The 24,713-nt window shown below is 43.9% G+C and overlaps 3 protein-coding genes across 4 annotated transcripts in view; 1 reads left to right on the top strand and 2 right to left on the bottom strand.

Moving 5' to 3' along the window:
• The window catches only part of SUCLA2 (succinate-CoA ligase ADP-forming subunit beta), a 43,442-nt gene extending 37,973 nt beyond the window's left edge, over positions 1 to 5,469 (bottom strand). Inside the window, exon 1 of the mRNA XM_042471464.1 lies at positions 5,312 to 5,469. Within this exon, the coding sequence (XP_042327398.1) occupies positions 5,312 to 5,395 (84 nt within the window). The 5' untranslated portion in view covers positions 5,396 to 5,469. The remainder of the gene's footprint in view (positions 1 to 5,311) is intronic.
• A 142-nt stretch (positions 5,470 to 5,611) lies between these two features.
• On the top strand, positions 5,612 to 20,301 carry MED4 (mediator complex subunit 4). The gene is made up of 7 exons (XM_042471562.1): positions 5,612 to 5,765; positions 7,990 to 8,056; positions 8,754 to 8,924; positions 14,449 to 14,506; positions 14,942 to 15,028; positions 15,297 to 15,428; positions 18,995 to 20,301. Exons 1-7 carry the CDS (start codon positions 5,677 to 5,679, stop codon positions 19,165 to 19,167), a joined length of 777 nt encoding a protein of 258 aa, XP_042327496.1. The 5' UTR covers positions 5,612 to 5,676; the 3' UTR covers positions 19,168 to 20,301.
• Positions 20,302 to 22,605: 2,304 nt separating this feature from the next.
• The window catches only part of NUDT15 (nudix hydrolase 15), a 17,947-nt gene continuing 15,839 nt past the window's right edge, over positions 22,606 to 24,713 (bottom strand). Inside the window, exon 4 of one of the 2 annotated variants that reach the window (XM_042471573.1) lies at positions 22,606 to 22,983. In XM_042471573.1, coding sequence (XP_042327507.1) covers positions 22,826 to 22,983 — 158 coding nt within the window. In that variant the 3' untranslated portion in view covers positions 22,606 to 22,825. The remainder of the gene's footprint in view (positions 22,984 to 24,713) is intronic. The other variant, XM_042471580.1, reaches the window with a different exon arrangement.

The raw sequence follows: 24,713 nt of genomic DNA, 5'->3' as shown, positions 1-24,713 counted from the left end.
CCCTTCCCATCCAAATAATGTCCTCTATCCTCATTCACTATCCTTCATATGTTCTTGCATGAAAATACTAACAGTTTTGTTGAGTTCCTTAGAATAACTGGCAGGTGAAACAGTAAACGTTACATCAGAAGGAAAGAAACCCCTCAGCATTCTGCTTCAATCATAGGAAACAGGAATCACTGGCCTGTTACAGACAGCCAAAATAAAGCTGCTTCGAGTCACTTTGGAGGTATGATATTTCAATGATACATGCATCCTAAGAGTCCAAAGGCCACACCAAAGCCACGCTCCAGTCCTAAGGACTGGAGTGCAGCTTTGGCGAAGCTTCCAGACTCTTAGGACTCATGCATCATTGAAATACCATACCTCCAAAGTGATTCGAAGCAGCTTTATTCTGGCTGTCTGTAACAGGCCACAGAAAGCATTCAGTTTTGCAGCACAAAGCTCCCCTGTTTGGCAGTGCAGCTTTATAGAATCATAAAGTTGGAAGACACCCCAAGGGCCATCCAGCCCAATCCCTTTCTTCCATGCAGGAACTCACAATCAAAGCATCCCAACAGATGGCCACCCAGCCTCTGTTTTAAAATCCGCAAAGAAGGAGACTCTCCAATCTCCAAGGGAATGTGTTCCACTTTACTCCCCTCCAGTCATCTACCACTTGCACTCGCCAGACTGCCAAGGTACATGAACTGCTGCTTCTATTCTACCTATACAGTACTGAAAAATCTTTAATTCTTCCATATTGCTACCCATTTTTCTTCAGTGACTCCTGAGATCTACACACACGAGTGTTTCATAGATTTTATGTCCAAGTATACAAATGTGTATGCTCCTTATAGAAATGTCTGCTGTGTGCACTTATTATTATTATATTTATTTATTTGTATCCCACTCTTTTCCACAGCGGCTCACAATATTAAAAGAACAGTACCATTAAAAACATACAAAAGTGATAGATTAAAAAAAGAATAAACTATTACAATATTAAAACAGGTCATTTGTTAAAAGAACAAAATACAATTAAAAATATGAAATTGCATTAAATGTGCACTTTAACACAGTTCAACACCCCCGGGATATTTTTAAAAAAACCCTTTCTGTTCTAAAAGCCTGTTTCCATAAGAATGTCTTAGTTTGCCATCAGAAGGCCAAAAGGAATGGGGCATTTTGACCTCTCTGGGCAGGGAGTTCCTAGGGGCAGCCATGGAAAAGGCCCTCTCTCATGTCTCCACCAACTGTGCTTGCAATGGTGGTGTGACAGAGAGAAAGGCTTCTCCTGAAGATCTCAGAATCCCAAATAGCCTGGACCTAAGCCATATAGGGCTTTATAGGTCATAAGGAACATTCTGAATTGTATCTGGAAAGAAACTGGCAGTCAGTGAATTGTGTGGTCTTTGTAATCTTCCCCAGTTAACAGTCTGGTTGAAGCTCTTTGGAACAGCTGAAGTTTCTGAACACTCTTCAAAGGCAGCTCCAATTATAATGCATTTTCTTGTTGTTGTCAGCTACCCCTAAGTGGACTTCAACTCATGGTGACCCTGAGGATGAGACACCTTCAAGAACCCCTATCCTCCACTTCTCTGCTTAGCTTCTGCAATCCCATGCTTGTATCCCCTCTGACTGAATCAGTCCACCTGGTCTTCTTCTCCTTCTTCTGCCCTCTACCTTTCCTAACATTATTTATTGTCTTTTTCAGTGTTCCATGCCTTCTCATTATATGGCCAAAGTACATCGGTCTCAGTACAGTAATCCAAATGAAACTACATCTGCCAGCATCCAGAAGAATGAGAGGTAGGCCTTCAAGAACTAGTCTCCAACTAATACACAATAACATGGTATGCGTTCCCACATTCCACAGTGAAAAGTAAAGATACACTCTTTATGCACCTTGCACTAATTCTTTCACTAACCCTGAATGGCTTCTTCATGCAATGGATCTAGTCTAGAGGTCCTCACCACAAATAAGGGCAAGGCACTGAAAAATGTAGAGCAATCAAAAAAAATGGAGGGCACGAACAAATAAAACATACAAACATTCATATAAATATAATAAATTCATGCTTCATAGTCAAGCCCCAAATGAAGTTTTGAAACTCCTCCCATACAGAAGCCTAAAATGTAGGACATGTCCTGGAAAAGGAGGACATCTGGTCACCCTGATCTAGTCTGACTTGTAAAGTAGGTAGCTGATATCTGGCATTTACTGTCTTGTTAGGAAGGACTGAAGGGAAGGCATACCATTCGTATCGGTAGGCAGATACTTCAGTGCTTCTCATCCCCCACAGTTTAACATAGGCCCCATACAGACAGGCCAAAATAAAGCTGCTTTGGGTCACTTTGGAGGTATGCTGTTTCAATGATGCATGAGTACTAAGAGCCCGGAAGCCGCACCAAAGCCATGATCCAGTCCTAATGACTAGAGTGCAGCTTTGGTGCAGCTTCCAGAATCTTAGGACGCATGCATCATTGAAACAATATACCTCCAAAGTGACCCAAAGCAGCTTTATTTTGGCCTGTCTGTATGGAGCCATAAGAAGATCCAAAGAAAGAAATTTAAGAAATCAGTGTTTTTAAAAGAAGCATCACCACAGAGAACAATAAGGCCATTAAGCAACAAAGCGGGAAAGAAAAAGAAGAAACAATCCGTCCCTAAAACAGATATCTTAACCACCAAGGAGGACAAGGCACCTGCAAAATATGGGACATACAAGAAAAATAAAGGACAAGACTCAATAAAAGCTCAAAACACTCATACAAATTCCATATAAATGCATGCTTCTCAGTGGTGCTCCAATTTTGGAATTCATCTCAGACAGAAGGGTGAAATCATAGAATCATAGAGTTGGAAGAGATCGCAAGGGTCATCCAGTCCAACCCCATTCAGCCATGCAGGAACTCTCAATCAAAGCATCCCCGACAGATGGCCATCCAGCCTCTGCTTAAAGGCTTCCAAAGAAGGAGACTCCACTACACTCCGAGGAAGGAGGCTGTTCGGCTGTCCAACAGCCCTTACTGTCAGGAAGTTCTTCCTAATGTTGAGGTGGAATCTCTTCTCCTGGAGCTTGCATCCATTGTTTTGTGTTCTAGTCTCTGGAGCAGCAGAAAACAAGCTTGCTCCCTCCTCAATATGACATCCCTTCAAGTATTTAAACAGTGCTAACATATCACCTCTTAACTTTCTCTTCTCCCGGCTAAACATCCCCAGCTCCCTAAGGTATTCCTCGTAGGGCATGGTTTCCAGACCTTTCACCATTTTAGTCGCCCTCCTTTGGACACATGGCTCCAGTTTTTCAACATCCTTTTTAAATTGTGGTGCCCAGAACTGGACACAATATTCCAGGTGGGGCCTGACCAGAGCAGAATACAGTGGAACTAGGCTGCACCAATACAAGCATAGTGTCTAGGTCAGTGGCCCCCAAACTGTGCTCTTTAAGGGGTTTTGGACTCCATCTCCCAGAATCCCAGACTATTTCAAACTGGCTTCAGGACAGGCTTTGGGGTTGAGACTGCCATGGTTGCCTTGACCGATGATCTGCGTCTGTGCATCGACAGGGGCAGTGTGACCCTGTTGGTGCTCTTAGACCTCTCAGTGGTTTTTGACATGATAGATCACGGCATCCTCTTGGACCGCCTGAGGGGGTTAGGTATCGGAAGCATTGCATTGCAGTGGTTCCGGTCCTTCCTCTCAGGCAGATCCCAGAGGTTGCTGCTCGGGAACAGCTGCTCCAGTAAAAGGGAGCTCACCTATGGGGTTCCACAGGGTGCTATACTGTGACCGATGTTATTCAACATCTATATGAAGCCGCTGGGTGAGATTATCCAGAGTTATGGAGCTGGGTGTTATCAGTACACTGATGACACCCAGATCTATTTCTCCGTGTCTCGTTCGTTGGCCTCGAATTCTAATGGCATCTCCTCTCTCAATGAATGTCTCCAAGCAGTAATGAGCTGGATGAGGGAAAACAGATTGAAACTGAATCCGGACAAGACAGAGGTGCTCACGATAGCGGCCCCGAAACCAAGAATTGGGTTGCAACCTCCAGTCCTGGATGGGGTCACACTCTCCTCCAGTGACTGTGTTCGCAGTCTGGGGGTGCTCCTTGACTCATCGCTCCTGATGACAAATCAGGTGAATGCGACCGTCAGGAGCGCCTGTTATCAGCTTTGGCTGATACGCCAACTGCGCCCTTTTCTGGAAGTAAGGGATCTCGAGACTGTTGTACACGCACTGGTAACCTCACGCCTTGACTTCTGTAATGCACTCTACATGGGGCTACCCTTGTGCTTGATTCGGAAACTGCAATATGGTGGCCAGAGTAGTGTCGGGAACATCTAGGAGGGACCATATTACTCTGGTATTAAAGTCCCTCCACTGGCTGCCTATTAGTTTCCGGGCCCAGTACAAGGTGTTGGTTATCACCTTTAAAGCCCTAAATGGCTTGGGTCCAAACTATCTCAGGGACCGCCTCCTCCCATATAATCCTCCCCGCACATTCCGGTCCTCGGGGAGGAATTTGCTGCAGCCTCAAAGATCTAGGCTTTTGGCTACCTCCCAGAGGGCTTTTTCTGTTGTCGTCCCCAGATTATAGAACGACCTGCCAGATGAGATTCGTCAACTGACATCTTTAGACAGCTTTAAAAAGGCTGTCAAGATGGATCTCTTCCAGAAAACCTTTCCTGGATAAATAATCCCACCCTCAAGAACCCTCTTCTCATGAGAGTCCCTAAGGTCCTTTCTGGAAATTTGTGTGGATTGCTGCCAGAGTTTGCTGTTTTGTTTTTGTCTGTTCTGTAATGGTGTGTATGTGTTATGTTGTTTAATTTGTTGGTTTTAATTATAAGTGATTTAATAACTTTTTAAGGGGGTAGAGGGAAGTTTTTGTATATATTGTATTGTATTTTATTATTGTTAGCCGCCCCGATTGACCTCAAAGGGGCGGAATATAAATAAAATTTTTATTATTATTATTATTATTATTATTATTGGTCCAACATGGCCGAGGCTTCTGGGAGCTGGAGTCCAAAATCTCTTAACGAGCACAGTTTTGGGGCCACTGCCCTGGACGCTACGCTTGTCTTGGTGCAGCTTAGGCTCCCTCTGGACACGCTTTGTGTAGGGCAGGGGGCATGTCCTGGGAAAAGAGGACGTGTCTGAGCAGCCTGTCCCTATAAGGAAGAGCTAGAGAGGAAGAGGAAGAGGAGGGAAGGAGGGCGAGGAGGGCGCCTAAAGGACGCGTCCCCTCCGGCCTCCCACTCCCTTTCCATGCGACAAGGCCGCCCTCACAGCCCTCCCTTTCCCACCGTGGCTCACCGTGGCGGCCCTCCGGCCCTGGAATCCCTTCAGCTGCCTGGCAGCCGCTGTCACCGCCCGGGTACACATCATGGAGGCGGCCATTATGGACCTCCTCCTCCGGGCCCCTTCCTCGCTCTCACTGAGCCTGCGCCAAGCACGACCAAGCTCCCATAAACAAAATGGTCGCCGTTAGATGGCGCTGCACTTTCTCTCCGTCGGCGCATGCGCTGTCTCGCTGGACCGCTGCCCGGGTGCCCTATAAACAAAATGGCCGCCGTTAGATGGCGCTGTGCGTTCCGTCTGCGCATGCGCGCCCTTCCTCTTCCGCTGCTTCCTAGCTGTTGCCAGAGACGCGACTGTGGCGCTTCCTCAGGAGAAGCAACATGGCGGCGATGGCGGGGACAGTCGGAGAGCGAAGCAGCACTCGGGACCGTCTCTTGACGGCGCTGGACGACCTGGAGCTCCTGGCCAGGTAGGTTTCCCGGTTGAGAGCCTCCTCCCCCGGCCGCTTTCGCTTCCTTCGTGGTCAGCGACCAGACCAGAGGCTGCTGCTGTTGTTGTTTACCGCACTACACTTTTATATTCCACTTTGACTGCTCTGTCTGCCTCCTGTTGCATTCTGGGGTTTGTAGTTCAATGAGGCCTAAGAGCGCTCTGGATGAGAATTCTAAATGCTCCTCCTTAAACTAATAGTCCCAGAATGCAACGGGAGGAGGCAGCCAGAGCAGTCAAAGTGGAATAGCAGCACTATAAGAATGTACTGAGACACAAAACACACTGCAGAAATAACCCAGTTTGAGACCCTTTAACTGCCCTGGCTCAGTGCTAGGGAATCCTGGGAACTGTAGTTTTGTGAGACATTAAGCCTGCTCTGTCAGGGAGTTCTGGTGCCACAATAAGCTACAGTTCCCAGTATTCCCTAGCATTGAGCCAGGGCAGTTAAAGGGGTCTCAAACTGGGTTATTTCTGCAGTGGTTTTTTTGGGGTGGAGGTGAGGGTGGGGGGAACCTGTGTTTTTGTTGTTGTGTGCCTTGAACTCTCCAACTTAATGGCGACCTTAAGGCGAAGAAAGTGGACAAGAAAAAGCTTAATTCATCGGAGATGTGGTGCTGAAGGAGAGTGCTGAGGATCCCATGGACAGCCAGAAGGACAAACACATGGGTCCTTGAACAGAAATCAAACCAGAAATCTTCTTGGAAGCCAAAATGACAAAACTGAGATTGTCATACACAAATAATCTGTTTTCCACCATGCCAAAAGCCAAGTGGTTATTTAAAAAAAAAACCTGACTAGTGTTTCACATGTTATCTATATGTTGCCATGCAGGGTGTTCAGACTACCATATATACTCGACTATAAGTCAGCCTCGTATATAAATCAAGGGCAGGTTTGGGGGCCAGAATTATGGATTTTGATATGACCCATGGATAAGTCGAGGGTAAAACTCAGGGGCGTGTAACAAAGGATCTAAAGGATGAAGCAAAGGGAAACAATGCCAAAGAATTTACAAATTTCCAGCAGACGTAGCTGTTTGTGCCCATACTAAAGTCTGACTGAATGAGAGAATAGAAGGGGGTCAGTGCTTCCAGGACAGATTATACTCTTGCCTTTCACCAGGGGATGGTTCCCTTTTTTATAAGAGTTAAAGTTCAGGACTTACCAGGTTTTGGGGGTCAATTTTTTGACTAAAATTCCTAGACTTATACATGAGTATATACAGTATATCTCAGTAGGTCCCTTGTGCACTGTGTCATAAGCCTTGTAAAATGACAGTTCTAGTGACTGATGATAAATCAAAATGAAGGTTGGGAACTGGAAACCAGAGACTGTCCCTGGTAAGTAGGGACAGTGGGTAGTGTGTTTCCCAATCCTTCCATAACAAATTAAACCCAATAAACTACTAAATCTTAGGGACAATGTAATTATAATAAACTGGCCTAAACCGAACGCAAAATTACATTTTAGAGTATAAAATTAAACTGCTTCCCCTTCATTGTACTGTAAAGTTGGGTGACCATATTTAAAACAACAATAACAACACCATTGACAAGTTAGAATACATCCAGAAATGGGGGAGAACTGGAAACCAAGTCCCGTGAAGAACAGTTTTAGTTTTAAGTTCCTGGTATGAATCCCAGGGCTGTTGAGGTGTTGTTGCACTACAGTTCCCAGTATACTTACCATTGGCTATGCTGGCTAGTGCTGCCAGGAATTCCAATCCAAAAACGTTTAGAAGGCCACATGATTCCCATCTTTGTTTTAGAGAACGTTAGAAAAAATTAGCCCCTAAATTGTTGTTGTGGTGTCCTGCCACTGCTTGTGGCTTACTCACAGCAAATAGACCCTGTCCATTGTCCCCAGCAAGAAATAAGTCGTTGCAAAAGAGTTTGGTAAGTTCCTTTAGCATGCTGCTGACTTCAGACTTTTCCTATCTGCATAGACATCACTGGTTCCCTTAAATGTCAAACAGATTTCCATCACTAATTCCCTTAAATGTCAGAGGATTTCTGTGTCTGGCTATGAACACTGGAAGGTGGGAGTGGACTTGGTACCAGTATAAAGGTGTTCTTATGAAATTAAAGAGCTGTAATATCTAAGATTTTTTAAAGTTTGCAACAGAGGCAAAAAGAATGTAATTCAGTTCTCAAAAACACCAACCCTTTCTCTCCTCTCTCTTTATGGTAAATGTGCTTCAGGGAGCTGATTGAAATGTTGGCCATTTCAAGAAACCAGAAACTTACACAAGCTGGAGAGGAGAGCCAGGTAATCAAAGAGTTTCAAAATAGTAGAAAGAGTATAAAAGTAATTGAACCTTTCACTTCCTAGTTAAAGTTTTGAATTGGCTGGTAGATTGTGAAAATAACCATCTCTACCATCTCAAAACCTTGTTATTCACTGTTTTGGGGGGTAAAGAGATCCTAAACTATAATTTGAATTGCCAAGTAGCTGGACATTAACCTGGAAATGTAGAAATAATATTTGAAAAAGAAGCTGAACACACAAAACAGCTGCAGTGTTTAGTATTTGGTGAAGTAATATTGACCTTCTTAAACTGTGTAACTTGTAAATTCGTGAACAGAAGCTTTTGATAAAAACCTTCCTTATGTGGGAAATCACTTTTGGTATCTTTAGAATGTTTTTTAATTAGTTTCTTTTTGCTACTGATCAGTAAAACCTCCCAATGGAAAAGCTGTGAGAGGAGTATAGAAAAATAGCACCAATATAGATCTCTCTAAGTACTAAGTGTGACCAACTGTGTGTTTTCTCCAGCAGTAATAAAAAAAAGCTTGCCAGTGATTTAGAGCAAAAAGCATTTCAAGAAATTCTTGCCAGATTGACAAGCAACTCCATAATCTTTCTACATTTAATTTTCCCGTTAACAATCAAGTTGACAAATAACTTTTGTGGGGTTTTGTTGCTTTTTATTTTATTTTGGGGTTGTTTTTATTTTTCTGGACAGATCCTTGAATTGTTGATTCAAAGGGATAAAGAATTCCAGGAATTAATGAAATTGGCTCGTGACCAAGGCAGAATTCACCATGAAATGCAGCTGTTGGAAAAGGTAGTGGAGAAGAGAGACAACGATATTCAGCAACTTCAAAAACAACTGAAAGAAGCGGAACACATATTGGTGAGTCTGTGAGAAAATTTTTGAATGTATACAAACATTTGTATCTATGAAGTGAGCAATGCAAACAGGATGATCATTCATTCATTCATTCAATATCCTGCCTTTCTCCTTATACAGAATCCAAGGTGGCTTACAATCCTTTAAAAAACAGGGTAAAGTTTTATTTAAAAAATTCATACAAAAGATTTTTAAAAATTAAATGACCTTTCAGTTAAAACATAAAGTTATGCAAGACATGGTAAAAAAGATAAAAACATATGAAAACATCACCTAATTAAAAGCTGTTCTTACATAAATTATAATTCAAAGGCCCATTTGAATAGAAGCATCTTTGTTTACCAGCAAAAGAAATGAAGAGAAAGGGCCAACCAAACTTCCTGCGGGAAGGAATTCAATAACCTGAGAGCAGTCACTGAGAGAGGCTCTCTGCCATGTCCTCACTACTTGTGCCTGTGCTGGGAATGAAAGAAAGCCTTTCCGTGAAAATCTTAAAACTCAGGCAGATTCATAACAGGGAGATATGTTCTTTGAAACAGTGTGGACAGAAGTTGTATAAGGCTTTAAAGGTCATGTTCAGTGCTTTAGATTCTGCCTGGGAGTGAGCTTGTAGCCATTTACACTGTTTCAATAGGGGGATTGCTGTATATACTCATGTATAAGTCTAGAAATTTAGGTCAAAAAATTGACCCAAAAAAACTGAGTCAACTTATCCATGGGTCAATGTAAGTACTGTATCTGAACTCGTATTTAAAAGAAAGACCCATTGCCTGATGAAAAGCAAGAGTGTAATCTGTCCTGGAAGCACTGACCCCCCTCTACTCTCATCCCTTCAACCTTAAGAGTGAGCACAAAGGGTTATGTTTGCTGGGATTTTGTTTTGCTTTGCTTCATCCTTTAGATCAGGGGTCGGCAAACTATGGCCTGCAGACCGGATCCAACCCGCCGAGGCCTTGGGACTGGCCTTGCCGCCGATTGCCGCCCCCTCTGCAGCTTCCGCACCGCTCCGGGCGCAAGGGCCGGCCGTGACCTTCCCTGGCCTTTAAGGAGCCCTGGGCTTCCTTAGAGGCCAGGGAAGAAGATGGAGGCCCGGCCACTCCTGGGCTCCGTTGCGGCCCATGCAGCCCCAGATCTCTCTCTCCAGAGGGAGAGATCTGAGGCTGCAGGGCCGCAATGGAGCCTAGGACGGCGGCCTGCCGCTCCCGGGCTCCATCGCAGCCCATGCAGCCCCAGATCTCTCCTCCGGAGGGAGAGATCTGGGGCTGCAAGGGACATGGAGGAGCCCAGGAGGTGGCCTGCCGCTCCCAGCTCCATCGCGGCCCATGCAGCCCCAGGCCTCCCTCCCAGAGGGAGAGACTGGGGCTGCAAAGGCCATGGAGGATCCCAGGAAGGCGGCCTGCCGCTCCGGGGCTCCGTTGCGGCCCATGCAACCCCAGGCCTCCCTCCGGAGAGAGAGATCTGGGGCTGCAAAGGCCATGGAGGAGCCCAGGACGGCGGCGTGCCCAAGCCCTTCCCTTCGGCCGAAAGGGCCCCTTGGAGGCTGTTCGGCCGAAGGGAGAGACCGAGGAGGAGAGGGCGGGCACATGCCTCCTCCTCCCTGCAGAGCTTCGGCAGACCTGAGGTGTCCTAAGGAGGACACCTCTCAGGCATGGCGAAGCCCCAAGGAAAGGAGCAGGGGCCGCCGGTCTCCTCCTCCTCCTCCCCGCGGGGCTTCGGCAGACCTGAGGTGTCCTTCGGAGGACACCTCAGGCGAAGCCCCAGGGAAAGGAGCAGGGGCCGCTGGCCTTGTCCTCCTCCTCCCCGCGGGGCTTCAGCAGACCTGAGGTGTCCTTCACAGGACACCTCAGGCCTGGCGAAGCCTCGAGGAAAGGAGCAGGGGCTCCCCTGGGCACGGCGAACGGAAAAGGTTTGCCATCACTGCTCTAGGAGGCCTGTTGCAGTCGCCGGAGCCCTCCACCAGGGCTACAGCAGCCGCGGCGGGCCTCTAAAAATTATTTAATTATTTATTTTTTGGCTTCGCCTCCCCCAGTTGTCTGAGGGACAGCAACCCAGCCCCTGGCTCAAAAAGTTTGCCTACCCCTGCTTTAGATCCTTTGCTATATGCCCCTAAATTTTACCCTCAACTTATCCATGGGTCATAGAAAAACCCATAATGTTGGCCCCAAAACTTGCCCTCAACTTATACATGAGGTCGACTTATAGTTGAGTATATATGGTATATATTCCCTATAACCTGATTGCCTGGCTGTGAAGCATTTTGGAATTCTGTGAAGAATTTCACAATAGTTTTCAAAGGGAGCCCGTGCAAAGTGTGTTAACAGTAATCCAACCAGGATGTAATTAAGGCATGTATTACTGTGGCCAGATCTGATGTCTCAAAAAAACAGGCACAGCTGGTACACTAGTTTTAACTGGCAAATGCCCTCTTGGCCACCACTGAAGCATGGGCATCCAGGCTCAAATCAGGAGTATGCCCGAACTGCAAACTTGAGATTTCAGGGGTAGTAAAACCCCATCCAGAACAGGCTGAACCCTTATTCCCTGATCTGTGGATAGGGTTGCCATAACCCGGCTGCACCCGTGAATTTCCTGATTTTGGGGGCCCCGGGCCCCTCCCGGCACAAGTGCAGCCCAAAAACCGGGACCCCCCCCCGGTTGCAGCTGAGTTGCTGCGGCCTGCAGGGCCTCGCTGCCTTCCTCCTCAAGCGAGGAGGAAGAGGAGGGCAGCGAGGCCTGCCTGGGGCAGGCGCCTCCCCGTGCACCCGCACCACCCTCCTCCTCCGCCCCCTCGCCCCCAGGCTTTGCACCTGCCCGCATGGAAGGTGGCGCGGCCGCGCGGGGAGACAGGGAGGGTGGTGCGCTTGCGCGCAAGAGGCACTGGCTCCGTCCGCCTTTGCCTCCCCGCGCGGCTGCGCCACTCACCACCTCCTCCTCTGCCCCCTCTTCACCAGGCCGTGCAGCCGCATGGAGGAGGCGAAGCTGGAGGCGGTTCGCCTCCTGCATGCAGCCGCGCGCCACCCTCCCCGCCTTGCGCGCAACCGCTTGCCACCCTCCTCCTCCGCCCCGTCTGCCCCAGCCCCCAGGCGAATGGAGGAGGGGGAGAAGGAGGAGGTGGAGGAGGAGAGGGAGGAAAAGGAGGAGGGGAAGGAGGTGGTGAGTGAGTGGCCAGAGAGGCCTCAAGGTGAGTTTTTTGGGGGTGCTTTTAATGCTAACAAGTCTCCCTTACTTTGACAGTGATAGTGTGGTGGTGATGATGATGATGAAGATGATATGAGTGGGTCAGCTTGAGAGGCATGCATGCACTGTTTCAGAAGCCGAGAGAGTGTGACTTTCCAAAGTGCCTTTTCTGTGTGGTTTTGGTTCTGAGGCCTGGTCAATGTAAATTGCTGTGATTTTTACAAACCCATGCGCAGTGAAGAAAAACCAAAGTCCCTTGACACACACTTCTGATAAGTACACTTGGTGCAAGAATGGTGAAACCACCTTGACATGTTCAATATGCATAGCCATGTTAAACCATGCTAAGTGTTAAACCCAAGGGGTTTGGTTATGGAATAAGCCTCTGATATATGCAAGAGGCCACGTTAAGTAAAGCCATGTGAAACGCCCAAATGTGCTGTTGTGTGTGTTTTGGAATGGAGGTAGGGGGTGTTTTGCCAGAAAGGGAAGTCCATTTCTGCCATCTGTCTAGAAATAATGCCCAAATGTCCTCCATTTTGATCGTGCCTAAGAAACAGGCATTTATATTAACATTTTTTAAAAAACCATCAATTTTTTCGCATGTCCTCCATTTTAAAAAATGTGTCCTGCATTAGAAAAATTTATCCTACATTTGTCCCGGTTTGGAGGTCCTGACTTATGGCAACCCTATCTGTGGAGTATTTCTGTTTTATCTGGGTTAAGCTTCAAGTTCTTTGCCCGCATCCAGTCCATTCTGTAACACACACACACACACAGATTTATTTATTTAACACACACATGGATTTATTTATCTGTGATCTAGGCTGCATCCGCATTGCAGAAATAATCCAGTTTGTTATGTGAGATATTTAGCTTTCTCTATTAGAGAGCTCTTGTGCCACAACAAACTACGATTCCCAGAATTCCATAGCATTGAGCCATGGCAGTTAAAGTAGTGTCAAACTGAATTATTTCTGCAGTGTGGATGCAGCCCTAGAGAGGAAGCCAATTTAGAATGGAGTTGATAGCATTGGAGGATGCTATCAAATGCTGACTTGAAATAGTGAACAGCAGCATAAAGTGCTTCTCAGGTCCTTGAATTATATTTCTCTGCCAGATGATGTAAAATTGAGCACTGATTCATAGTGGAGTGACCAGACCTAAAATTTGCTTGCTTCTCTGCTAAGATGTGTTCTTGTTTTAAGTCAGTTCCAGAACATCCAGCTCAGGTTCCTGGCATACAGTTTACTCACTGGATTTGAACACTGATAGTTGGGTATACACCTTCAGTGGTTTTCATTGTTACCCAGAATCGTATATGCCATAAATAGTTTATTAAGTGTCAATCCTTGTTACCCTCGGCATCATTACTATCCCTTCTTCCAAACCCAGAAGCCAAGCATCCTTTGATTCGCTTGAGATGTTTTTGGTAACTTGTGAAAATTCCCCAGGTTCTCCCACTTCGGTCTCCTTATTTGTCTGAACACTTCTGTTCCCATTTGTACTCAGGATCTCTAATTGTACCCTCTCATTGTTTTATTTGCTTTTGCAAATACATTTGTGTATCTTCTTTAAATATGGGTTGTAGGGACACTTAAAAGTGCTGTGCTGGGCTCCACTTGCCTATTGTCTTTATTCCATAGATGCGTCTTGGCCCCATGTGGATTTCTCAGCTATCGTTTCTTTCTTGGAAAGTACAGACTTTGAAAAGTTGGAGACCAGTGTTTTGATTCAAAGCACTCAACATTGTCCAAAGCAGAAAGGAAGGCAGGGACCCCTTTGCAGATAGTTCGTGAGGGTTTGGCAGGAAGAAAGTGGAGACTACTTGTGTTGTAGAAGGAGAAACCAGGGCTGGGATTATTTCACCATTTTTAAAAAATCTAATATACATTTCAAGAACTACTGTATATCAATGACTTCAAAATATGTTATTGCCACATGTTTAGTTTCTGTCTCACCAGTATTTTCTTCTTTCTTTTCTTTTATTACTGTCCTGTTTTTTTGCCAATATGGGACCAAAAGCAACTTACAGTGAAAGATTATTTTATAGATCTTTTCTTTTTAAAAGCCATTCTCCTTTAGAGTTACCCTTGTCACCATCCATCTTTAGGATTGAGTTTCTTCTTTTATTTTAATGTCTTAGCTTCTTGAAAGACTTAATAGAAAATCTAATTTTTTTCAAGTTAACTGTTTTTTAATAAAAAGATGCACAGCTGTAAGTGAGGCTGTGAATTAATTTGCCTCATTGGGCTAAAATGAACTCCTTCCAGTTACACATAAGTTTTAAGAAAGTCTAATGAACCTCTGGTTACAAACCGTTTATCAGTAAATACTATTTTATATTTAGGCCACAGCTGTTTATCAGGCAAAAGAAAAGCTGAAATCAGTGGAAAAAGCAAGAAAGGGTAAGTTGTATATTTTGATTACATTTTAGGATGTGTTATAATTATTTTCACTGAGGTGTGGAATAAAAATGCTTTACGTAAGTAAAGTACTTTTCATAAGTATGTTCCAGTGACTCTAGATTATTGGTTGCTGTTTCAATCTTGAGTAATACTGTCTTCAGTGACGAACATATCAGTGACTAATCATGTATGAATATACTGAACACATCGGTGCTGATACATCTCTCTAGGTGTTAGGAATAAATGGCCTTAAGGAGTAGAAAGAAAGGAAGTTTAAGTTATGCAAACAGTTATGAAAAAAAAGGAAAGAATGAGCTGTCTCCTGCAATGATATCTCTCTATTGTTTCAGTTTTCACATTTCTTTCCTGGCTCTGTTAGTGACTCTTGTATTGTAAGGTGATGCTTGCAACTTATTTTCCCTCCACTTCTCACAGGAGCAGTTTCATCAGAAGAAATAATTAAATATGCTCATCGAATTAGTGCCAGCAATGCTGTTTGTGCTCCTCTGACGTGGGTGCCAGGTAACTAAAAAGTTTCACAACTTTATATTTTTATCATACAACCACTGAGAAGTTTGATATGAAAACACTTCCTTTCTGGTAATTGTCCACGTATGTATAATGTACACTAATTTTTGATAAATAGATATTGTGGAGTAAGGTCATATATAAGCATGGTTGGTGCTACTTGGGTTTACAGTCATTAAAAGGCAAGGTACATTGATAGGGACCACTCAGTTATGTTGCAAAAGTTTATTCGAAATTGCCAGTAAAGCTGTTTATTTTTAAGGGGATCCGCGGAGGCCATACCCAACTGATCTGGAGATGAGGAGTGGTCTGCTTGGTCAAATGAATAACCCATCAGCAAATGGAGTCAATGGACACTTACCAGGAGATGCACTTGCAGCAGGCAGATTACCAGGTAGTGGAAAATAAACAGAATTGAAACATCTTCCAATTGACTAGTTATAGTTGAATGAAGCAAAAACATTAGCAAAGCATTTGAGAGCAACTATAATACTCATCAACGGTTGCACTTCATCCTGGAGAGAAATGTTCATTACCTCAGAGTCCTGGGTTCAGTGTTGTTTAACATTTTTATAGATAACTTAGATGATGGAATAGAAGGCATGATTATTATATTTGCAGATGACATCCATCAAAAATGGTAGGGGGATAGTTAATCAGAATTCAAAATGACCTTGAAAGTTTGGAGAGCTGGGCCAAAACTAATAAGATTAATTTAAACCTCTGATAGCCTTTTGGCTGAAGAGCGGGGTATAAATACTATAAATAATAATAATAATAATAATAATAATAATAATAACAACAATAATAATAAACAAGGATTACTACATCTAGGCAGGAAAAATGAAATGTATAAATATAGGATGAGTGACACCTGGCTTGAAAGCAGTACATGTGAATAGGTTCTAGGGCCGTGATGGTGAACCCGTGGCATGTGTGCCACGGGTGGCACACGGTGCCATTTCGCCAGACACAGGGCGAGGGAGAAGGCAGAATGGGCGTGTGCCTGTTCCGCCTCTTCCTGCCATTTTCGGGCCTCCCGCTGTCTCTCTTAGAGAGCAGGAAGCCTGAAAATGGTGCCTGGGAGGAGGAGAAAGAGGCGCACGCGCGTCTGTCTCCTCCTCCCAGCCATCCTCCTATTCCCCCGCTCGAAAGGGCTCCATGGAGCCCTTTCGTGCGGAGGAAAGGGAAGCCGAGGAGGCTGGGACGCGTGCCCAGCCTCCTCCTCCTTGGCTTCTCCTTCCCCCGTTCGCCCTCCCAGGCCCAAAGCAACGCTGCCTTCGGTTTGGGAAGGCGAGGAAGGAAGGAGAAACAGCCCGTGCCCGCTTCTCCTTCCTTCCTCCCCTTCCCAGGCCCAAGGCAGCGCTGCCTTCCGTTTGGGAAAGGGAGGAAGGAAGGAGAAACGGTCTGTGCCCGCTTCTCCTTCCTTCCTCCCCTTCCCAGGCCCAAGGCAGCACTGCCTTCGGTTTGGGAAAGGGAGGAAGGAAGGAGAAACGGCCCGTGCCCGCTTCTCCTTCCTTCTTCACCCTCCCAGACGCATGGCTGCGCTGCTGTGGGTTTGGGAAGGTGAGGAGGGAAGGAGAAGGGGCCCCAGCTGGAGAGCAGGGAAAGGGTGGAGGGAGAAGCCCTGCCCCTGGGGAGCGGAAAGCCCCGCCCCCCTGACACACTGTCCCTTTCCCCAGGGTGTAAGCCCCGCCCCTGGCACACGGTCCCTGCCCCCAGGAGAAGAAGCCCCACCCCGGCACGCGAACCAAGAAAGGTTCGCCATCACTGTTCTAGGGGGTCTTAGAAGACTACAAACTAAACATGAGTGGACAGTACGCTGCAGCATCAAAAAAAGCCAATGCAGCTCTGGGCTGCATCAACTGGAGTATGGTGTCAAAGCAAGTATTAGTGCCACTCTATTTGGCTTTGGTCAGACCTCATTTGGAATTCCGTGTCTAGCTCTGGGTACTCGAGTTTAAGGAGATTATTGAGAAACTGAAATGGATCCAGAGAAGGGTGACCAAGGTGATAAGAGGTCTGGAAACCAAGCTTGATGAGGAGTGACTGAAGGAAGTGGATATGCTTAGTTTGGAGAAGACAAAACTGAAACATGACATTAAAATATCTGAATAGATATCATGTAGAAGATGGAGCAGCTTCTTTTCTGCTACTCCAGAAACTAGAACATGAACCAGTGAGTTCAAATTATGAGAAAAGAGATTTCACATAAAAATTAGGAAGAACTTCTTTACTGTAAGATTGGTTTGACAGTGGAATAGATTGCCTTGGAGGGTGGTGGACTCTTCATCTTTAAACAGAGTTGGAATGGGCATCTTTCAAGAATGCTTTAATTATGTATTCCTGCACAACAGGGAATTGGACTACTTGGCTCTTATGATCCCTTAGAGCTCTAAGAGTCTATGAAATAGTAGATGTAATCCTGTATAACTGTGCATAGTATAGAGTAGCAGGTCCACTCACATCCAAACCTATACTGGACTGAGCCAGATACCACCTCCAGTTTAATGAAGAAACTAGAAAGCTGTCCATATGGCCATTTAGTGCTTCATGGGGAGCAGACAAGAATGCAGAAATGTCTGGCTCTCTCCCCTAGCGAGACATGAAATGAGTACATCATCATTGAGATCTCCAGAAGACCCTGGTTATGTGCTTTATGCACTTAGCCGCTCGGAGAGCCTTTGGGGCTGAAAAGCAGGGTATAAATACTCCAAATAAACAATAATATATCTGGCTACAGGGATGTAATTCTGCAGTCCTGCCTGCTCCCCACAAGGCACAAAACGGCCATGGGGGATGCATCAGAGATTGTATGGTAAATCCAAGAGGAAGGAAATACCAACCCTTGCAGTGATCAAAAAAGGACATAAACATGCCGTGGGGTACTTCGCATGCATATGTCCCTAACAAGATGCCACCCAGTGTATATTATTTTGGAATTATTTGCTTAATTGGGGTAATGGCATTTTCTTAAACTATCTTGAAGAAAAGCCTAGATGAAAGCACTAAAAATTATCAATATTCTTGTTACTGTTAAGATAGGGCACTAAAGTCTGAGCCAGTGTATGGAGCAGTGGTTTTAGCGCTGGACTACAACTGTGGAAAACAGTGCTTGAATTCTGATTCAGCCATGGAAACCCACTTGGGTGACTTTGGACAATTCACACTCTCAGCTTCAGAAGAAGGCAAAGAACAAATCTTGCCAAGAAAATGCTGTGATAGGTTTGCCATAAGTTGAGAACAATTTGAAGGCACAAAACAATCTAAAAATCACATTTTTGTTTTATACATAGTGTTACCTTTGCTCTAATGTATTTTTTTCCAAGGCTAGTGCCAAAACATAGACTGAAACCATGGTCAGAAACAAGTTTCCAAGACAGTTTATGGTAATCCTGGTTAGCAAAAAAAGTATAATTCTAGAGTCTGGGAGATCTAGGTCATAGTTCTGCTGGATTATATCTGTTGTTCCATGTTGTTGTGGGATTTATTGTTAGTCACAAGCTGCTGGGTAAAAAAGGAAGCTTTGTATGGATTGAAATATCTGGGCCACAATCTGGCCTAAGTAAAGTAATTCACTTTCCACTGATTTTACACCATTTATTTTAACAGTGTTAGTCGGCTATTGGAGCTTTTTAAAAGAAGAAACTATTCCGTAATTTGGAAGTGATTTATTTCTTCTATTGTGTTTTTAAAATATGTTGGCAACAGACAGAACTCGGGTTAGCACTGACATTTGATTTTTCCTACTCATTTCAATTGAAGTTAACTGATTCATGCTTACCTTACATTGCATTAAAGGCAGTATTTTTGAAGGAATGCAGGAATGAAACAAGACAACTGACCTCATAATTATTAAGGATTTCATATAGTATAAGTGGTTCATGTTGGCTTTAAAAAGTTTTACAACTGCTTGTTATCACTGTATGATTTTTTTAAAATCATTCTCTTTTGCTTTAGATGTACTTGCCCCGCAGTATCCATGGCAATCATGTGACATGTCAATTAACATGCTACCTCCTAATCACAGCAATGACTTCATCCTAGAACCTCCTGGGCATAATAAGGAGAATGAAGATGATGTAGAGGTTATGTCAACAGATTCCTCAAGCAGCAGCAGTGATTCAGATTAGCAACAACATCTGAAGCCATTGACTTTAGTTCAAATGAAACCAGACTTACCAGATACATCGTACATCATGCTTGTTCTACAATCCAGATGGAGTCTTGCAGCATGGCAGGAAACTGAGAACACACTTTCTTTGATCTGTATTTGGTGAATTAATGTCCATCCCAGTGTTCCCGATAAAAGGATGACAGTCAAGTGGCCATCTAGGTGTTCCTGGACTATAACTCTCATCAGCTGTAGTCAGCATAGCCAATAGTGAGGGATGTTGGGAATTTGGGTCCAATATCTAAAGGGCGACAGATTTCCAACCCTGGATTGAGTTCTTTTAGTCAAAGTTAGGGTAGACTCTTTAAAATCAAAAGGACTTGAACTATTCACACATGAATAACTCCAGCTGATTTGGCTCCAAGTATGACTAAATCTGGATCTAATCCAGTAGTGCTGATGTTAACTGATTATTCTTCTACTAAGATGTTACTTATGTCAGTGTATATTATTGATAAAATAAGTTTTTGAAAAAGAAATTGAGTATACTTGGAGTTTATTACCAGCTGCCCAGATTTTTAGGGGGCACTGACGAAAGAAGTGCAGGAATAGACTTCCCCATGAGAATTTTACTCCAATCCAATAATTACAAAAATTATCCTTAATACATATGAAAATGTGTGATATTTATGTATCCAACTCCTGACTAGATTTGTGTGTGATTTCTATGGTATAAAGTAACACATTTAACATAATATAGTAATATTATGAGTGGCTTTTCTAAAAATAAGGCAGTGTGTGTGTTGTTGTTGTATTTATGCCCTGCTGTTTAGAAATGCTCTCAGAGCAGCTTACTACCCTCATGTTCAGTCTAAAAGATTCAACGAGGGAAGTGGGAAGTAAGCATTTGTTCTCAGTTGGATGTTCTTAAAATGACCAACTAGAATTCAGTTCAGATCAGTTCAGAGAGATGAGAAGTCAAAAGTTGCTGATACCACGATGACCCTGCTTTCCATCTATGTTATCTTAGCCTGCTAGAATGGCTGCAGACATGATATAGTTGAGGGGGTATTGGTTTTTCAGCAGAGCAGAAAATGGCCCTGCTTCCCTTCCTTTGAGCAGCCTGAAAAAAAATAAAGAGCCCATGGTCCTATTTTGATTTTCCTACTTTTCCTCCAATTTTCTATTAATTACATGTTATGTTACAGAAATAATCTTTGGTAGAGCTAGGTGATTGTTCTGGTGGATCCTGTCAACACAAAGAAAGGGTGGGCCACAAGAGCCTCTAGCCTTTTGCTGCAGCTGTGAACAAACAACAAGACCCTCCCACATCTAATTTTTTTGCTTCTAAAAGAAAAAAATTGCTCCTGGATGTTTCCAGGATTGGCTGTTCTCCAAAGGAAACAAGACACTGCTGGGCCTTTTCTCTTCCGGTCACTTCTAGATTTAGGGTTGGGAGAGGAGAGCGAAGTCAAAAGGATTTTCTGTTTCTGCACGATTACAGCCTCTGACAGATCTAGGCTTCAAAACTGGCTCCTAGACCTGCTGAATTTGCTTACCTTTGACCAGAGGCTTGAGAAATCAGGTACAGTATGCTGGTTTCCTTCTACTACTACAAAGGGAATTCAGGACCTTTCCCTAAGTAAAAACTCACAGGTTCCCCAAACTTCAATGGATCTGTTCAGACATCACAACAACACAACACTCTAAAGCATTTCAGTATATAGAATCAGAATGCTTGAGTGCTCTGGCTGATGGCTCCCACTTGCAGCAGCAACACCTAAACCATAGACTTCTTTTGTTCCAACATAAAAACCCTGCAGAATCCAGTTGTCAGAGACAAGCTGAAGAGAGAATCCAGTTTGTTCAAGCATTATTTCTCTTAAATCAGAGATGTGTGTTATGTCAGATTCACACATAAAATCAGTCACAAGGTCAAGGAATTGTTTTAGATCCTTCACTACAAGCAGGAATAATTGGGTAGCATGCTACTCATACGTACGGTATTATGATGGGTTTTGTGTCTTAATGAGAGGTCCAAATTGGATCACTGCATTAACTTGAGCCAACATGATGTAGTGGTTTGAGCGTTGGACTATGTCTCTGGAGGACAGGATTTGAATCCCAGCTCAACCATTTAAACCCACGGAATGACCTTGGGCAAATCACTCTCTCTCAGCCTCAGGGGATGGCAATGGCAAGCCCCCTCTGAAGAAACTTGCCAAGAAAATCCTGTCATAAATTCACTTTAGGACTTGATAGCACACAGCAACATTAATGTTTCACTGGCCTGAACCTGCAGAGTGTTACCCATGCTGCTCCATATAAATTTTGGTATAAATGATAGCCCTTAATGACCCCAGATGAACTCTAACAGCCTGTCCACCATTGCCAGCAAGGCATGAGGACATGTACACACACCCCTGAGGGGCACCCACATCATATCTAGGGAGTCACATAAGAGGATTATCATAGGACCAGGAAGAGCAAATGTTTGCCTTTCTTGAGGTTCTTGCCCCCTCCTTGAGTCTGTTGTCCGAGCAGCTTAAGACCACTAACACAATCAGACGGACATTCAGGTGAAAAGAAAGTAATTAAACACCTCACCATCAGGCACCTTTGCCAGACGCAAGATTTTGCCTATAAATACTCCCAGGTTTGCCTGTTCACTGGGCCAGTCCAGATTTCAGGGGGAAGCTCTGTCCCCTTGATCCCTGACCTGGCTCCTGACTCCTGGCCAGTCATTCCATGGCTGAGCCTCATGCCATCCTCATCATATTCCATTTGGATTCCTGGAGGGAGTCTACATTCTGGTACGTATCACCCCAGTGATGCCTAAAATCCTATTCCATGCTAACCTATGCTTTTCCTGAGCCTTATATGTGTGTGTGTATGCTAGTGCATTGTATATGTTTTTCCCCTTATAAATAAATTGGTTATTAATTCTAGAAGTCTGTCTCAGCTCCATTTATTGGGATCCCCTGGTCTACTCCGTATACACAACGGGAGACGATTCTGCAAGGGCTGTCGTAGCAGGCCCTCCTCTTGCAATATTGAGCTCATAACAATAATAATAAAATTCCCCTAAACGGACCCTTGGCTACAAGAGCAGTTTAGGAAAAGAAGGTTATACAGCAAAATGTGCCTTTGCCTGCTGAGGCCAGGCTACAGCATAACGATTCTGGTTTGAACATAAATAGACAATTGTTTATTTTTTCACCTAAAGAAACTATGCTGAACTATCTCATAAAAGTTCAGCATGCATTTGTTGCTGTGTAATGATGTGTGCTTGTAATAAAAATATAGCTACTATAATAAGGAATAACAAGATGTAGCTATAGCTATAGTGGCTGATTGCCAAAGTGCAACTTTTTGGAAGTATGTTATCTGTGCCAGTTCTGCACAGTGCAGGAAGAGAATAGCCTCCCATATCACAGATAAAACTCAGTCTTTTACAGAGATGCAGTTCTTTATTTCACAAAAAAAAAAAAAAAAAAAAAAAAAAATCAGTTGCTATGAAAAAAACAACACCCCACAATGGGTGGAAATAATTCAGCCCTCCAGATGTGGCTGAATTGTAACTCCCAGCATTCCTCACCATTATTACCTAGGGCTGCTGAGATTTGCTGGCCATCTGGAGGGCCATATTGTTTACACCCCTACCCTACATAATAAGTCTAATTTTCATTTGTTACATAAAGGTGATTTCCAGTATATTCCATAAGGTGATTTAGTTCTTCTTTGAAAGGATCGTAACCTTGCTCTTTTAAACAACGTAAAGGCCAGAACAGCTGATCCGGTGAAGGAAACTCTTTCCACTTTACCCATTCCCAACCTGCAAAGAAGAGAAGAAAGGATTCAACATAAGATGCCAATTAAATTACAACAAAGGCTGTTGCTAGATGATTTTATCCCTGGAACCAAGAATTTATAAATCCAGATCCTACAATAAATATGTTAAATTGTGGTGGAGACACCTTCATGAATCCTTTTACCTCAGTACATCAGTAATCAATGAGCTGCTGCAGCAGAGCAGCATACCTAACACTCAGTTGCAAGATTTATTTATTAATACAGTTCTATTCTGTCCTATATCAAAAGATCACAAGGTGGCAGCAAATAATAGACTAAAAACATTAAGCACATTAAAAAGTTAAAATGATGTTAAAAGATTAAAACAGCTTTTAAAACCCTGTGCTTAGAATTTGAAGTAAGTTACTCAGGCCCAAAGGCTTTAATAAACAGCCATGAATTTTACTTGGCGCATTAACAAAGCCAGTATAGGTGGCAAATTGGTCTCCATGAGGATAATATTAAAAAACTGAGATGCCACATTTGAAGCACTATTGTTGTGTGGCTTCAAGTGATTTCCAACTTATGGTGAACCTATCATGAAGGTTTATTGGCAATGTGTGTACAGAGGGGTCTCGCCTTTGCCTTAGCTTACTTGCTGTTCACCGCTATGATCTTTGGAATAGCGGTATATAAATAAAACAAATTATTATTAATTATTAAATTCCTCTGAGTCTGTGAGACTGTGACTTGCCCAAGATCACCCAGTCAGTTTCCTTGCTTAATCAGGGATTCAAACTCTGGTCTTCACATAGTCCACTGCTCAAACAACCATGTTGGCTCTCCTGAGACAGTACACTTTCTGTTTATTAGCTGTAACAGCACAGGAAATAAGCCTTGTGATATCAATGTCAAACATTATTAGCTTTCTTGTCTGGTTCATTTTGAAAGGACCGGAACAAATAATGTAAAAGCTGGCCCTTCCAGGTGTGAAGTAGTAAAGGCTGGTAGGCACTAGTCACAGGAAAATGAAGAAAAACTCCATAGATGGATAGTTCTGTCTTTCTTCACATTGGAGTTGTATTATAAGCTTGGTGTGTATATGAATCTAAAAAAATAAGATTGCCATAGGAAACCAGCAGCACCTCATTTCTACTCTTGAAAGTGTTGCTTAAATACTTTTAATTGCTTCAAGATCTTCACTAGAACAATGAGATATCAAAAGAATGCAAAACTGAATTTTAATAACAGTCACATATCTGTTTTTTCTGTATCACTGAAGTCTGTTACTCTCACCAAACTATGAACAAGAAGCACCACTAGAAACTAAGTGGCTTGACAGACCAACCATTAAGGTTGGCCTGGAAGCGTTGTTGGGGCATGGCATCCACACAACCCTTGATGCCATCCAAAAACCTGTTCCAAGTAATTTCCCAGCCCTCCAGAGTGTAGGTGTTGTTTCTGCTGCTGTTATTGCTGTTACTGTACTTACACACCACTCCACTACATGACGCAGCACCAAAGGAGCGTGAAAAAGCCACGTGCCAGCAGCTATGGTGCCCTTTCCAGGGTGGCTCCTTTTTGTACCACGGAGAAATCAGGGCTGTGGCATGTAGTTGCTGCAGCTTTGATCCATCGCTAAAAGGGGTGGTCAGTTGAGCCCCCAAGACACACTTTCATCCCATTCCTAGCCCATTTACTTGCAAGCAAGCCCCTAAAATGCACAGGCCCCATCTGATCTTGCATGCTACTCATACATATAAAATAATAATA

Source organism: Sceloporus undulatus, chromosome 1 (assembly GCF_019175285.1).
Source record: "Sceloporus undulatus isolate JIND9_A2432 ecotype Alabama chromosome 1, SceUnd_v1.1, whole genome shotgun sequence".
Lineage (NCBI taxonomy): Eukaryota > Metazoa > Chordata > Lepidosauria > Squamata > Phrynosomatidae > Sceloporus > Sceloporus undulatus.
The sequence above is the reverse complement of the archived record's forward strand: the minus strand, read 5'-3'. Positions and strand labels throughout refer to the sequence as shown.